The sequence below is a fragment of the Apis florea genome, unplaced genomic scaffold (genome assembly GCF_048593485.1).
Source record: "Apis florea isolate Af1SG1 unplaced genomic scaffold, ASM4859348v1 contig_3493_pilon, whole genome shotgun sequence".
Taxonomy (NCBI): domain Eukaryota; kingdom Metazoa; phylum Arthropoda; class Insecta; order Hymenoptera; family Apidae; genus Apis; species Apis florea.
In genome coordinates this window covers 697,941-713,495 of record NW_028256772.1, presented here as the reverse complement: position 1 = coordinate 713,495, position 15,555 = coordinate 697,941, and the positions used below count along the sequence as shown (strand labels likewise).

General features: G+C 28.3%; 1 protein-coding gene across 5 annotated transcripts; it reads right to left on the bottom strand.

Moving 5' to 3' along the window:
* Window positions 1–1,216: 1,216 nt before the first annotated feature.
* Window positions 1,217–15,531, bottom strand: LOC100867809 (uncharacterized). 5 transcript variants are annotated; one of them, XM_012486498.3, is made up of 4 exons: window positions 15,413–15,531; window positions 6,606–6,837; window positions 2,228–2,476; window positions 1,217–1,633 (listed from the first exon to the last, which is right to left on the bottom strand). In XM_012486498.3, exons 2-4 carry the CDS (start codon window positions 6,631–6,633, stop codon window positions 1,488–1,490), a joined length of 423 nt encoding a protein of 140 aa, XP_012341952.2. In that variant the 5' UTR covers window positions 6,634–6,837; window positions 15,413–15,531; the 3' UTR covers window positions 1,217–1,487. The 5 variants fall into 5 exon arrangements, with proteins under 5 accessions (XP_012341952.2, XP_086768854.1, XP_086768856.1 ...); XM_086912728.1 differs by having other exon boundaries at window positions 6,606–6,773; XM_086912730.1 differs by lacking the exon at window positions 15,413–15,531 and adding an exon at window positions 10,657–10,748 and having other exon boundaries at window positions 6,606–6,773.
* Window positions 15,532–15,555: the final 24 nt, after the last annotated feature.

Sequence of the window (15,555 nt, the reverse complement as noted above, 5' to 3'; positions counted from 1 at the left end):
AAACGCTTCGTATTTTCCATAATATTATATTACCGCATTTACATGTCGTATTTTCATTTTGTTGCTGGAAATAAATTTTGTCCCGCATCCATATATGAAGGGGGTTTTTCTTGTTTTTAAATTTTCAAATTCGATATACATATATGATGTTTCATTTAAATTGATTGATCTAAAAAAATTAATGACAATTGAAAATTGCAAAAATATTATAAAAAAAATGTCTCAATAATTCAATAAAAATAACTCGATAAAAAAAATTTTACATCACAATTTTACATCGAAATATATGGATCGATTTAAATGAGACTTTTTATATATTCACAGCAATTATTATTTAACGAAATAAATAATGCGTACAGTTACTAGTACCTTTTGTTCGAAAATATTTTTTATCGACGTGATAAATTTCAATTCGATCGTTGTCCCATAAACACAATATACCTATGCGATAATGCACGAAACAACACCGGAAACGATCTTATCGATTTACCACGATTTAAGCCTTTATCATCAGCCCTGGTACGCGATCTCACGAATCGATGACAAATTTCAACAAATCTGGTAAACGCGCGTAAATCAAATATGTATAACTCGATCATGTGTCCGTTCAAATCGAAACAATACGAATATTCCAAACGATTTCATTTCTATGACGCTGTGTTTTATCCATTTTACAATCTTGTGGTTCGAAATGTATCAAACCAAGTTAACATTCACGCAGAATTTCGTCAACAGAAAAATTCTCGAAAGTTGGAGGAAAACATATTTGAGATTATGAAGGGAAAAATGGATGGAAAGAAAATGTGGATGTTTAAATTGCAAAGAAAAAAAAAAAAAAAAGGAACAACACGTGTATTTTCAGAAACAGCAATTTCAATAGACTGTTTATCAAGCATCCCATACATCACCGTGCAATGCATCTTCGGCTCAATGGTGCTTGTTAAATGTAGCGGTACAAATTCGGAATCGATACTATTCTGAAAATGTATCGTTCTATTGTGCCTTATTCTTGTTCCAATATTTCACGTTAAAACGGTATTAAACAAAACTACGATTTATTTCAGGATATTTATGAAAAAAATAAAGAAAGGAAAATACTTTTGCTTCTTAAAAAATCCTATCCTCCTATTTAATATTTTTTTATTTCTTTATATTTTGCAATATTTTATAAGTTCCATGTATATTTTGCTCTTTACACAAAATAAGAAAATACTAATTTAAAAAATCTAAGAACATTTTAATTTATTTATTTATTCGGAGACATAAAACTTCAGATTCATTAAGCATTTTTATGTGCTAGATAAAATATATTAATTAAAAAGAACACAATAAATATTTATAATATAATATTATTAACTACAATATATTTTCAAATAATTATACTCTGTTTGATATATTCATTTGATAACCAAATTCTAAGTTCGTTGATGAATTGATCAATTTTTTGACAATATCTGGATTAGATATTGTTTGCATCAAGATCTCTCTTAATTTTCCTGCAAACTGTTAGTCTTATTTGCTAGATTACATAAAATTTGCGCAATTTTTGGATTTTTTGTGACAAAATATAAAAGGAAGACCAATATGATGATAATTGCAATAACGAAGAAGATACAACATGTTATACAATTACCTGAAAAATACGAAATTAAATGTCATTTTAATATATATTAATTAAATTCTGTCTGAATTTTAGAAAATTAAATAATTCTTAATGAACGAAATTAAATGTCATTTTAACATTATAATGTTAATTAAATTTTGTATGAACTTTAGAGAATTAAGCAATTCCTAATGCTATATACTAAGATTTTGATGATATCAGAAATTTGGTAAAATTAAATTTCATCTGAATATGAATAAAAATTTAAATAAATGAAATATTTTAGAAGATTACAAAATTTCTGATGGCAACAGAGATAACGAAAAGATTCGAAAAATTCTATAAATTTTACAGATTTCATAATTTGAATCATCATTTTATAATTCCAAAGTTTTTAAATATAAAGGTCTACGGTCAAGACTTTAAAATTTTGAAAGATCGTAAAAATACTAAAAATTTATTTACTATATTTCTCAAAAACCTCGAGAATTCCTCGAATTTTTTGGACAACATACAGAAATTCAAAGGATATTAAACATTCAAGAAATTTTTAAAGTTATAAAATTTCGAATAGGAAATAGTATTAGTAATAGGAAATTCAATTCATTGATTTCCATTACATACCTAGTGTGCATTTTGTATTTCGTTTAATTCTTTTTGTAACATCTTCCTCGATAAGTTTTATTTCGTCAATGACTTTCTCGTTCGATTTGTAAAATGGATTGTACGGTGGTTGCTGCGTGTAAGGATTATTGGTATATTGTATCGTGGCATTAGAACCCTCCAAAGATGGTCTAATTTCAGATGTTATCCCATCCTCTTGTTTCTTATCATTTTGCGAAGACTGTTGATATCCTCTTAACAGATAGATATCTGTAAATTATAATTTTAATTTTTATTTATTACAATTAAATATATAATTGAATCGAATTAATCGTCAGATTATAATTCTAATTTCACAAAAAGAAGAATGAAACCATATCGTAAACTTCTTTATAAATCTTTATATTAAATTGAAATAATATAAAAAAGAATAGAATTTAATTTAATAAAATTTTCTTTTTTACAATTTTATAATTCTTTTTATGTTCAATCGTCAGAGATAATTTTCTTGCAAAAATAGTCCAGTTAGAAAATATTTTGTAATTAATAAAAATATATATTATAATTATGTAATTACTAAAAAAATATCATTTAATCTTATTTTCTTTTCAATACCTGTTTACAATTCAAAGTATCTATGAATATCCAAAATCTTCATTCTTAAACATAAGAAAATATAAGATACGTTCATAATATCCCATATTGTATTCTAATCATCATTAAAAAAGAAAAAACGGTATCAATCATCTCAAAGCAAGTAATGAACAATGATGAAAAGAGAAGAGGACTGCAATATCGTCCATGAACATGGTTTATCACAAGCGATATATCCGAAACGCGCGTCAGACTAGCTGGCGGTGTTTCACAGAGACATCACAGGTTTATAGATCAGTCGGAGCCAAGTGGTGTCGGTGATTCTCAATCGGGGCGGTACTAACGCGGTCACATCTCCGTGCCAAAAAGTTGGCGCGTACGCGCGTGGTGTTCGGTTGCAAAAATAGAAGGGGTAAAAGCATGGACAAGGACGAAGGCTAGAGAGAAAGAGAAGAAGGAGACAAGAAGAGAGGAACAAGGGTAGAGAAATATATAGGGGCCAAGAGGAAGAAGAGAGAGAGAAACGAGGAAAAATGGGTCGGCGCCGGACTTTAATCAATGATTTCGGCGCCAACTGGACGACGGGACGCGTTTCTGTAAAAAAAAGAAAAAAAAAAATGGCCAACGAACATGATAGTAATTCGAATCATTATTATTCGATTCTATCGATTTTGTGTTACGAAGTTTAATCACGAATATAGCCATAATTCGAATAGTCGCACCAGAATTATTGTATCGTATCATTTCGTATATTGTTTTCCGGCTTTTCTTTTATTCCATCCACTGTTTCTCTTGTTTTCACATCAGTTTCTTTTTTTTTATATTTTCTCTCAGATTTTTTCGCTCTTCTCTTATTTTTTTTTTTTTCGGCGTGTATCAAGTGTGATGTTCAGTGATTCGTTGCAAACGCGATGGCAAATAAAAAAAGTGTGATGTGGTGTCAGCGATGTCATCGCGGTCAAATCAAACTTCGCTTCGCTAAGCACGAGGAAAAAGTATGGATTGGCTGGACTGCATTTCTGTTCACGGTTCTGAAAATTCATACGTAGAAACGCACTCGAAATCTCAATGATTGTAAGAGATCGAAGCGATAACGCAAGCGCGAGTTATGTCACCAGTTGCTGCTTTTAATTCAATGTCAATATTGCGCTAGATGATTCCTTGAATGGGATCTATTTGTCATTGATTCTAATTAGTTTCTTTACTTGATGCGTGCATTGTATCATAAAGATATTGTAAGCATATGCAGGAAGTTAATTGTTAGATATAGATATAGATATAGATTAATGTAATTGTATTAGAAGGTTATTCAAATGACTGTTTGCATTCTTAGCGATTGAGTCTTTCAAGATGCGTTTCTTATATTATAGTACTTACAAGGACAATTTAGAGACAATTGAATTAAAGTGAATTAAATATTTTTACATTAGGATAATTTATCTTTAAAAGATTGATCACATGCGACATCACATTATATATACATTATGATAGATTAATAAATTTATTTCAAAAATATATATATATACATATAAGAGATACATATATACAATATTCATTTTTACTCTAAATCTATTGGTTGAGAAATTATTATTAAAAGTTTTATAAATTATTTGAGTATATTTGCAAATATACTTATGTTTATGATATAATGCATTATAATATATGAACATGAATTGATTTGATATATGTATCATATGAAAAAATATTTAGACTGCAAAAATAGTTATTTGCAATAACATAAGTAATATCTGTACATTATAATTTAGCAATTTTTTAACTGCAATAATCAATAAATTTAGAGTAAAAATAGATGAATACTTTTTTGTAAAAATTAAAAAATTATTTTGTTAGATTAAGATTTTTAAGATTCCATTTAAAAAAAAGAATTGCATATATAAAACTATAGTAAAATTATATCCAGATTATTCTTCATTAAATATAGTTTAATTTTAATTTAAATTTTTTTTATTTTTAACCTTAGAAAATATTAACAATTCTATGGGGCAGTCTCTATATATATATATATGTATGAAATATATATTATATAAAATTTTTGTTAAGATTCTACCCAATATAGATACTCTAAAAGTTAAAAAAACATAAGAATGAAATATTTTAAAAACTAGAAGATGAATTCCAAAGAATGTTATATTATAACATTAATATATATTATTAATATATATTATATTAAAATCATTAAAGTTATTGGCACGTTAAAGTTGTTTAGATTATTCCAATTATTATTTCTTGATGAAAGCAGTTTTAATAAAAACTATTAATAGAAATCTAATAACGAATAGTATAAATAGTACTATAAATAATAATAAATTATGTTATATAATTAATAAATTATATATAAAATATATTGTAATTATAATTTGTGATGATATCTATATAATTGTAGATATATATAGAAACTTGACATTTTAAAATAAATCATATTCAATTTGATATTAAAATAATTTTTCATAAATGTTTATGATATTTGTCTACTAATCTGTCATATTATTTTAACGCAAAATATCTTGTGTAAACATAATATTTAATTTTTTTATGATTGAAGTTAATGATCATACAACAATAAAAAATTACGCGTCAACATTAATCTATCACTCAAAGTGCAGTGCGCAATGTTAAAATTTTTCAATCATTTGTAGTTCTTTAAAAAGAGTCATTTGTATTCTATCCGTTGCTTTCTACGCTAATTCATACATTAAACATGGCTTCGTGTAGACATAAATATAAAGACAAAATCATTTAATTTAAATCTACGATCTCTTGACAACGTAAAACATCATTGAGAATACGTAAGTACATATTATATTTTTTGATATTCTTATCGGCAAAGATTTATTTTATTGTGAAATTAATATAAATAGATGCTTATTCAAGACTTTGGCGAAACGTTCAAGGTCGACATTTACGTTATAACGCAATAATTCTCCCACGAAGTTTCGCGATTTATTATAATCTCAAAAAATGGTTAAACAAATTGATGTCTCTTTATATTTCACTGTAAAAATAACAATATTGTAATAGACATGTCACTTTAATAGAAAAATTTCTTAATAATTTTCGCAGTCACATTTGCAGCAGCGCTTCTTTAACGACTTTAACTTCCTTAACTCTTTCAACGCCACTCGACGCGTAAAAGCAACGCGGCACGCGCATGCGCGCTCCAGTAGCGTACATTGCAAGCATTTAAACGGTGGCACCAGCGCGTTCAAATCTCGCCACGGAAGCACTCGAGTGTTCATTAGACAAAGTTCAACGCGAAAGCGTTAATGGCCATCTTACTTTCGCTCTCGAGTTTCTCGTTCCCCTTATTACTTTGTAGAACACCCCGTATAACCTAAATACGGTATATACACACAGATATGGTATATATAAGCGAGCCTGTCGTCTACAGGCCGCCACGGCGGAAAGTGTACTCAGTCAAGCCGTCGAAGGGCAAGGCACTAAATTCACGCCGTGCAATTTCCGGGAGCAAAGCCGAGAGGCTCGCGCGAGCAAAATGACGAGATCGCGTGTGGGTACTGTGCACGTCGTATATGTGCAGCGCTGTGCACACGTGCACACGCAATATCCCCACTTCAAGCGTATACGGAGCGACGATAAAGCGACGAGTGCCTCGAAGTGTTGTGAACGCTCGCGCTTTTCGCTAGAACGTTCTTAATTATGACACTCGTTTATCCTCGTTGGTTTTAACACTGGTGCCGCCGGTGTCTCTTGTTTCTTGCATGCATATACTATATCTCTATATTCACTACAACATATTCACACGAAAATAAATTATGTCACTAACCTCCAGGTTTCTTTGTCCATCCTGACATTCTCGTCCTTGACTAAATAAAGTTTGTTTTATACTGGGCCTCGCTTTCTCCCCCACTTTGGTCCATATGTCTTGCTATGCAATTTTGCGTCACGTTTACTTTGGCGGGAATTTCAAATCCGTTTGCCAAATAAATAAAATCTATATATATGACAATTGTATTACAATTTTATAGTTGGTAGTTATCTTCATTCGACAAATTCTTCTGAAACCAATTGTCAAATCGAATTCCATCAACTTGATGACTTTTGATTTTTCAAATGCATTCTATTCATTCCTATTTCTTCTAATTCATTTCTTTTCATTCATCATGATTTAATTCTTTTTTTTTTTTTTTTTTTTAGTGATTAATGAATGTATCGATAAAACATCTAAGTATTTTCTTTTACGTATTTCATATCTCAACCTATTAAGTATGAATTTCAAAATACATATTAAATACAAAGATTTTACTAGATATATTATTATTATATATATAAAATATTAATATATATATTAATAAATATCAATATTCATAAGACATTTTTGAATATCGACTGTAAAAATTAAAACAAATACAAAAGTTGTTATATAAAAATCGATCAAGGCTTATTTATTAAATTATAAGCAATTTAAGTTAGCATTAGATGAAACGAGACAAAAATAAAATGCAATAGCAATGATATATCAATTTTTACATTTATTTTCACTTCTAGAATCGATTTTTCAAAAATGTTCTATGAATATATTATATATGCTTACATAAGTATATATATATAGATTATATACATATATATATATATATATATATATATATATATATATATATATATATATATATATATATATATATATATATATTATCCTTTTATTGTATATTAAGTTTCAAAATCAATTATATATCGTTTACGATATGCGTTTAAACGTTTTTTGAATAACTACAAACGTGTGTTTGAAAATTCGAGCTTTTGTAATAATTTTTTGAATACGTTGCGCAAACCATTTTGCCACCGTGGCCGTGAACGTTGAAAATACGACAATGTTGGCCTTTACACTTTGTATACGCCTACTATTATAATCAGCCAGTGACTGTCGACATATGAAAAGTTGATAAATGAGGAACGAAATTCGAACAAGGATGATTTAGGTTTCGTTTGCTGGCACATAGTACGTAACGGACATAGATGTAGGAGGCGCGAGAGCGCGAGTCAACGACCTCGATGATAATCCAGACGATCAATAACTCTTCCAGGGAGTTCGAGAAGCGAAAAGGAGCGAAGAATTAATCGAGGGAATCGTTGTGGCATCATGAGCAGCACAAGACATAAAACATGCGCAAAAAAGGAATAATTTAGCATAATTTTCTCAAAGACGTATATATGAGAAGCTTAACAAGATGAATATACGATATTCATGACTAATCGTCGATTATTTGATACACCATAAACACGTGATGCCATGACCTAAAATACAAAAGGAAATTAATTTTAATGAGAAATAATGGAAAAAAACTAGAATGTATTATTGCTAAAATCAAGGTTTCTTTGTTTAATGGATGATGCGATTAAGATAAGAATAAAATGAAAAATGAATTATATTTACTAGAAAAAGATGCTCGTAAATTGGCGTGAAAAATTGAAATTTTTATAGAAATAAAAAAATTTTACAGAATAAGATTTTATAAATATGAACTTTTGGATACGATATATTAGATAAAGTATATATATTTGTATAACTATATTTGTATATTTGTATCCAAATTTTATTTCAGCTTGTTAGTTTTAATATATTTAATTCAAATGGTAGCTTCAACAGTTACTATTATTTTGTCACTAATATGTACATCGTTATTTTCATAATAAAAAGTGCAATCTGTTTACAATTACTGTATTTTTTCAAATAAATATACATTTCTTTCAATATATAATAATTTTTACTTTAATATTTTTTTGATAGATTAAAGAAAGTTTAATTTTTATTGAAAAAAATTTTTTTATCTCTAACTAATTTCAGAGTCTTAAAGTACTTAGAGAATTATTGCATCTTTTAAAATTGAGTTAGCAATTAAAAAGAATAAAAACTATCTATCTAACAAGAATATATATCTATTTTTAGCTGTTTTTCAATTTTCAAAATTCATTCTCTCTTATCACATGTACAAACTTAAACAGAAGAAGTATCAAAAGTATCATAAGTATATACTTCTATATAATCTTACCATATACCAATCGTCTACTCGTTTATCATTTTTCCTTTCATATTCGTTTATTGGAATTCCCGAAAAAAAGTCTTTAAACTAAAGCGTGCTTCCAATCTATCACTACATTCATCTCGCCCTCCTTCTTCACCCTGACTCCCTCATTTTTAACTCATCGTCCACGGAACTAGCGCGCAACCATTACGTATTACCCGGTATATACCACTTTCAGGTACAATATTTTTCGGATGAAATGCGTGTACTAGTGGCGTCGGCGTTTCCTGACGTTATCCAGAAACAAATGGACTTTTAAATTGCACTCGTGAGCCCCCACCTGTAGTCGCAGCTAGCGGGCCCTCGCAATGGCCGCCGATAACGGATGCAGCCGTGCACTCGCGACAAATTTGTACCATTATATTTCCGTATTTACTTTGCAGCGCGGACCGCGGGACCAGTGCTTTGTTCTACGCGTAATTACGTTCCCTGGTGCTTAATTCACGACGATTAAATTGCACTCCTCCCTCCTTCCGCCCTTTCTATCCCCACGCTCGTTAATTTTCCCGAAATAAGTGCATCGTGCGATCATCAGAACTTTTGGAGGCCAAGCACTACTACCGCGTTTCATCATATTCGGTGAGACAAGGAATAATTATTCAGGAGTAATATTTCATCTGTGTGTGTGTGTGTGTGTGTGTGTGTGCAACAGTTGTATAACCTTCGATCTCTAACATCGCTTTTCGCGGAAAGCAATGGGTCACGCTTATGCTAGGTGGAATTCGATTTGCCGAGTTGCGAGATAAGAGAAAACTGGTCGCGGTTAAACGCGTTTATACTTGATAGCGGTGTTACATGGTTGCCGGTGGGAAAATGTTATTACATTTTAACATATGAAATATTCGTTTGAATTTCAGATTCTTGCTCTAGATTATCGTATCCTCTAGAGGTATATTGTTTGTGATATGATATTATTAGTGTAATTGAATGTTAGTTTATGCTTTTTTTTCGTTTCTTTGATTTGAAATAGAGATTATTTTTTTTTTATAATTTATGATTATGAATTTAAAATAATTATTTTTTTAAGAAATTTTATTAATAAACGTATTTTTCTCTTTTTCGAAAATTCTAAAGAATAAAGTTCAGAAGGATAATATTGTTCATAAACAATATATCTGGAAATATCGTATCATTAGAAAAATCTATTCTAACAAATAAAATCATTCAAATGAAAAGCAGAATCATCATATTTTCTTTCAAACAAAATACTATTCTAAAATTAAAATTATAAAAAAATGATTTATCTTAATATTTTTTGTAAATATCGAAACTTTTATGAGTCTATATATATTTTAATGGATATTTTAGTTTTATCTATGATTTTATCTTTTTTAATTAAAGATTATAACACTTGAATTGATCTTCAAATAAAGCTTTACGTACTTTTTAGCAATCAGATCTAATTTTTTTTCTTAACAAACACGGTATAAAGAAAATGAGAGAAACATAAATTTCCTTGCACGTTTCGAAATATAATAATTTCATTAATAGACAAATTATATAATGACTCTATAAAATGAATCTGCAATAAAATTTACTTACTTCCAGTATTTACATATTTAAAAGTCTAATCATGAACATTAATTAAACTATAGCACAAATATCACTCCCATATAAACAGAGTTCACCTATATTTGTAGTCGCTAGCCAACAATAACGTTTTATGAATTCAAATTGCTTATTCAGCGGCGCGTGCTATCATCATCAGAGAGAAGTTTGCGGCTTTAGCAAAGGTGACACAATATTTCGATGACGCTTCTGTAACAAGTAGAAAAGGGAGAGAGAAACACTTACGTTAGCTGTAACCGGTAATTTAATTAAGCAACTGTCTTTAGTTGCAGGCCGCGCGCGCGCGATCCTATTCAACGTAGAAGTTGCATTATACTGTCTTTGCAAATTAATAACAGGTATTATCTGATGGCTGGATTTAGCGGCATTAAGATACCGTCTTGCGGGGGGGAGGGGGAAATTATCTTTTCCCGTACTTTCAGACGTCGGTGAAAGCCAGACGTTGCATTACGAATTGAATTACGCTATGAAAGCGCGGAAGATGCAGTTTCGAATCGCCATTGTTACGCAATGAACAGCATTACGCATTAAGCTGCATTCCAAATAGAATCGTTATCGGGTTGTATTTGATGCGAAACGTTTTAACGGTCGAGATAAGTATGTTTTGTCAGTTTCATGTTTTTCTGTAAGAGGATAAAAATTCTCTTACATGTGGAAGAAATTTTAATCGGAGGAAGGAATATACATGTGAAAGATCATGATTTCTTTAACAATTCGAAAAAAAAAATTTATAAATACTCGAGTTGAAACAGAATGTATAATCGAATATAGATAATGTTATCTTTATGAATTTTATTGCATCGAGATTTTTATTCTTAAATTGTGCGTCAATCGTTCGATACAAGTTGATAAAATTTATTTTATGTTATTTTTTATCTAAATATAAATATTTCGTCGGTAAAGTTTCTTTTTTTTTTTTTTTTTTTTTATGTATATTATATATTCTTTTTTAAGAAAATAATTTCAGTTTATATTTTTAAATCAAATTAATTCCAACAAATGTACGAATTTCTAACTTATGAATAATTCTCAACAACCGATTAAAATATAAAAGAAAAAAATTTCTTGTATCAATAAATATAACGAAGCACAAGAAAAGATGTCTCAAAATTAAACTAATTAATTATTCTTAGAAAAAAAAATATCTCAAAGTTATGATTATAGAAAGAAATACGCTTTAATTTTATAATTAGTATTAAAAAATAAATAATAACTATAAAATCGAAACGATTTGAACAAAATATTTGTATTCATATTAAGAATAGAGAACTAATCGAACATGCTAGATATTAAAAAACAGAATTTAAAAAAAAAGATCTTATCAAAATAAAGAAAAAAATATACACATAACTCATAGAATATATTTATTTCTAAAAAAATGTTCTTTCCAAATAGAGCAAACATTTAATCAAACCCTATAATTTAACAATTACGTGAGAAAACAGACAAAACAAGAAATTTAAGTTGAAAAAGGAAGGTGTCTCAAAGTTCCACAACTCTTCCGACTTCTAATGAAATTCTTCGAATGCGCCGGATTTCCTGGTCGGGCGTCGACAAAAGGAGGGGCCGACCGCGATCGAACTCATTATAAAATCGAACCGTTCTGGGTGGATGCAACGACGCGACGTTCAAGCTAAAATCATTCCTGACACGTAATCCTGTTACCGACGGAGGCAAAGGAAGCGAAGACCGAACAAAGCGTCCAATTAAAATTATGCAACGTCCATTGTGCTCGTTATCGCGTGCCTATCATCGACAGAATCAACAACGAGTTCGAGAACCCCCCGATGAAAACTATCGAAGAAGATGAACGAGAAGAAATTTCGTCGCCTCTACCATTCGTAACCGAAATCGGCGACAAATTCGTTTTCCTCGTTGCCGCGTTTTCGTATTTACTTCTGCTGCTTTGTCCTCGCGTAATTACGTTCTGCGGTGGTTTAACAGCCACGACAATTACTCGCCTGCTAGTTGTTAATTTCCCTTGGAATAAAAGACGACAACGACATCGCTATGCCCTATGAGGCGGAGAATATCAGAGAAAGGAACCGCGATACCGATCTTACGATTTTGCACGAGGTACAAAGACGATCCCCTTGGTTCCATTTGGGCTCGATAAACGGGACTTGCCGACAGCAGCGGGGGTTTCGCAATGGTGACGTTATCACAGTATGCGGAGACATAACTGGCACTTTGAATTGACTAAATTTTAAAGGAGACGCGTGGGTTGCAGTTAGACGTGAGTTTGATACGAAGTAGGCTTGATTATGTCGTTTCTGTGAATTGTGTAATTTAAAAACTGATTTTGATTCTTGAAAAATTTATGCAGATTTATTGGAATTGTAAATGAATTAAGTTTTTATAATGTTTTGTGAATTTGGTTTTTAAATCATATTTGCGATCTTTGTAGTCAAAGATTTTTCATGAATGTTTCATATTTTTTTTTTATCAATTCACAGTCCAACTTTATTTATTTGTCGATTTGCAAATCAATTTAAATTTATTTTATTATTATTATTATTATTATTATTATTATTATTATTATTATTATTATTATTATTATTATTTAAAATTTATTTTTGCTCTCTTCCTAGTCGAAGATTTTCAAGTTGTACGTTGCTTTTTCTTATCGGTTTAAACTCCAAATGTATAATTTTATTATTAAAATTCTTACGTGATTAAAATATATTTTACAAGTCATAGTCATAATTTTTAAATAAATTTTAAGTTTATATTTAACTCTAGAATTATTCCATTTGGCATAAAATTATACAATTAAATTTAAAGGTAAGCTTATAACTTATAACTTATAATTAAAATTTTGTCGAATGATTAATATTTATAATGAAATGATTGTTCAGTTTTTTCACAATTATTATTAAATTATTATACAAAAGAATCCAGATAATGATTCAAATCATAAGTTGAATATTTTGAAATAGAAAATAATCTCAATATTAATTTTTCGTATTAATTCTATCTGTCAATTCTATCTATAATTTCTTCAATAATTTAATAGTTTCCACTATTCTTTAATGCTTTTCCATTAAAAATAATATTTAAAATAAACAATAATAACTCAAATAATATTAAAATATTAAAATATCATAAAAGAAAGGAATGATCGAATGAAAAGAATTTTTCTTAAACCAATTTCCATAATCACAATGTGAGTTATGAGTAAATGCAATTTGAAATTCGAAAAAAAATTCTCGTTGATTTCTATTACACCGCGTAATATCGTGAATTATATGTAATGGAGATTTTCTCATCGATTACGATCACCCAAACAAAAACCGGTCCCTCATAAGATTTCATTTTGTAATGTGTTACATAAAATTCTTGCGCAAGTCTTACTCTCGAATGCGTTGCCGGATTCCTTAAGATCCGACAGTTTCCGTAACTTGGCCACGAATCGATGAAAGAAAAGGGGACCGGTATTTTTAAAGGCCTGCAGAAGAAATGAATGCTATATAACTCTCACTTTTATGCTCATATTTTTTAAATTTCGATAATGAGTAATAGAAAAAATAGGATCACAAATGTCATTTTTTTTTATAATATATAATAATGTTGTAGCCGATAAAATTAGATATTAAAATTTCACATGCATCATTTTTAAAAATTTATAAATTTAAATTACTGAAATAGGAATTTAAAAAAGAAGTTGTAAACAGTAAATTTTAATGTTTATAAAAGTACAAAATTGAATATCAATATACTTTAAAATAAGCATATTTCAATATTATTTTTTATTTTTTATTTACAATATAAGATAGCAGATTAAAATGATAAATTTATTATCATATATTAAGAACAGAAAAATTGATATATTAAAACTATATTGATTAAATTAATATAATTATTTTATACTTTATAAAATGTTTGCCATTATGTACAAGAGCCAAATAAGATGATGTTTTTATTTACAAATTTTATTTATTTTTCATTTTATATTAAAAATAATTGTAAAATAATATCAAAAACAAATCAAATTACATTAAAACATATATCTACATAATATATATCATCATCACTATCAATTGTGTAATATATATAAATCATATGTATCACTGCTATTAAAATACGTAATAATAATACAGTAATATATTATATGAATTATTAATATATTACTATTATGTTAATAAGATAGAGGAAAGAGTACAAATATCAGATGGAGTAGAAATACGAGACATCAAGATTTTGATCAGTATATAACATTGGTAGTTTTGATTAATATTTCAAATATTATATATATAACCAAAATACTTTCCTATAATAATTATTGTTGATATTTTACTATAATAATGGTAATTTTAAGATATTAATGAAGATTTGAAATATTTGTATTTGTATAATTATAATATGATATCAAAAAATAAAATGATAAATTGATAGAAATATAAGATACTTAACTGACAGCAATAGAATTAAAATTTTCTGAAAACATTTAAAAACAAATTATAAAGATAGATTGTTATCAATATCATGTTAATTATGAGCCTATTATGATTTTGCAGAGAGCACAATTTACATATATTATTGTAAAATAAAATAATTTATTCTAATCATGATTGTCTTACTATATCTGAGCTCCTATTATAATGTTTATTAATAAAATCTTTCTAATATTTTAACATAATTTCATAAATATTAATGTCTTATATTACTATCTAAATTTATACTAATCAGATTTTGTCTTTGTTTAGAAAAAAAATCAAAAGTTCTGCAAAATTCATAACATTTATGAAGCATATGAAATTCTTCAAACTTTTTCATGATATTTGATTTTTTTAGTTATTACTGATGCTTCCAAAAAAATAAAATAGATATCCTATATTTCTACTTTTTCTCCTATTTACTGTATATTAAAACATGTAAATATTAATATATAAACATGTAAAATTCTTAAAAGAAAATATTATTTTTCTGATATAAGAAACAAATAAGTTATACGTATTTTCTTTTAATATCACTATCTTACCTCGATCTATCCTAATTAATTATTCTCTATGATGTCAGTTATTTACTTTATATGCGGTTTTATACACGAATAAATAGCTTTATGCGGAAACGCGTTGTGGACAACCAGGCATAGATTCAACTACAATCCAGCTTTATGACCGA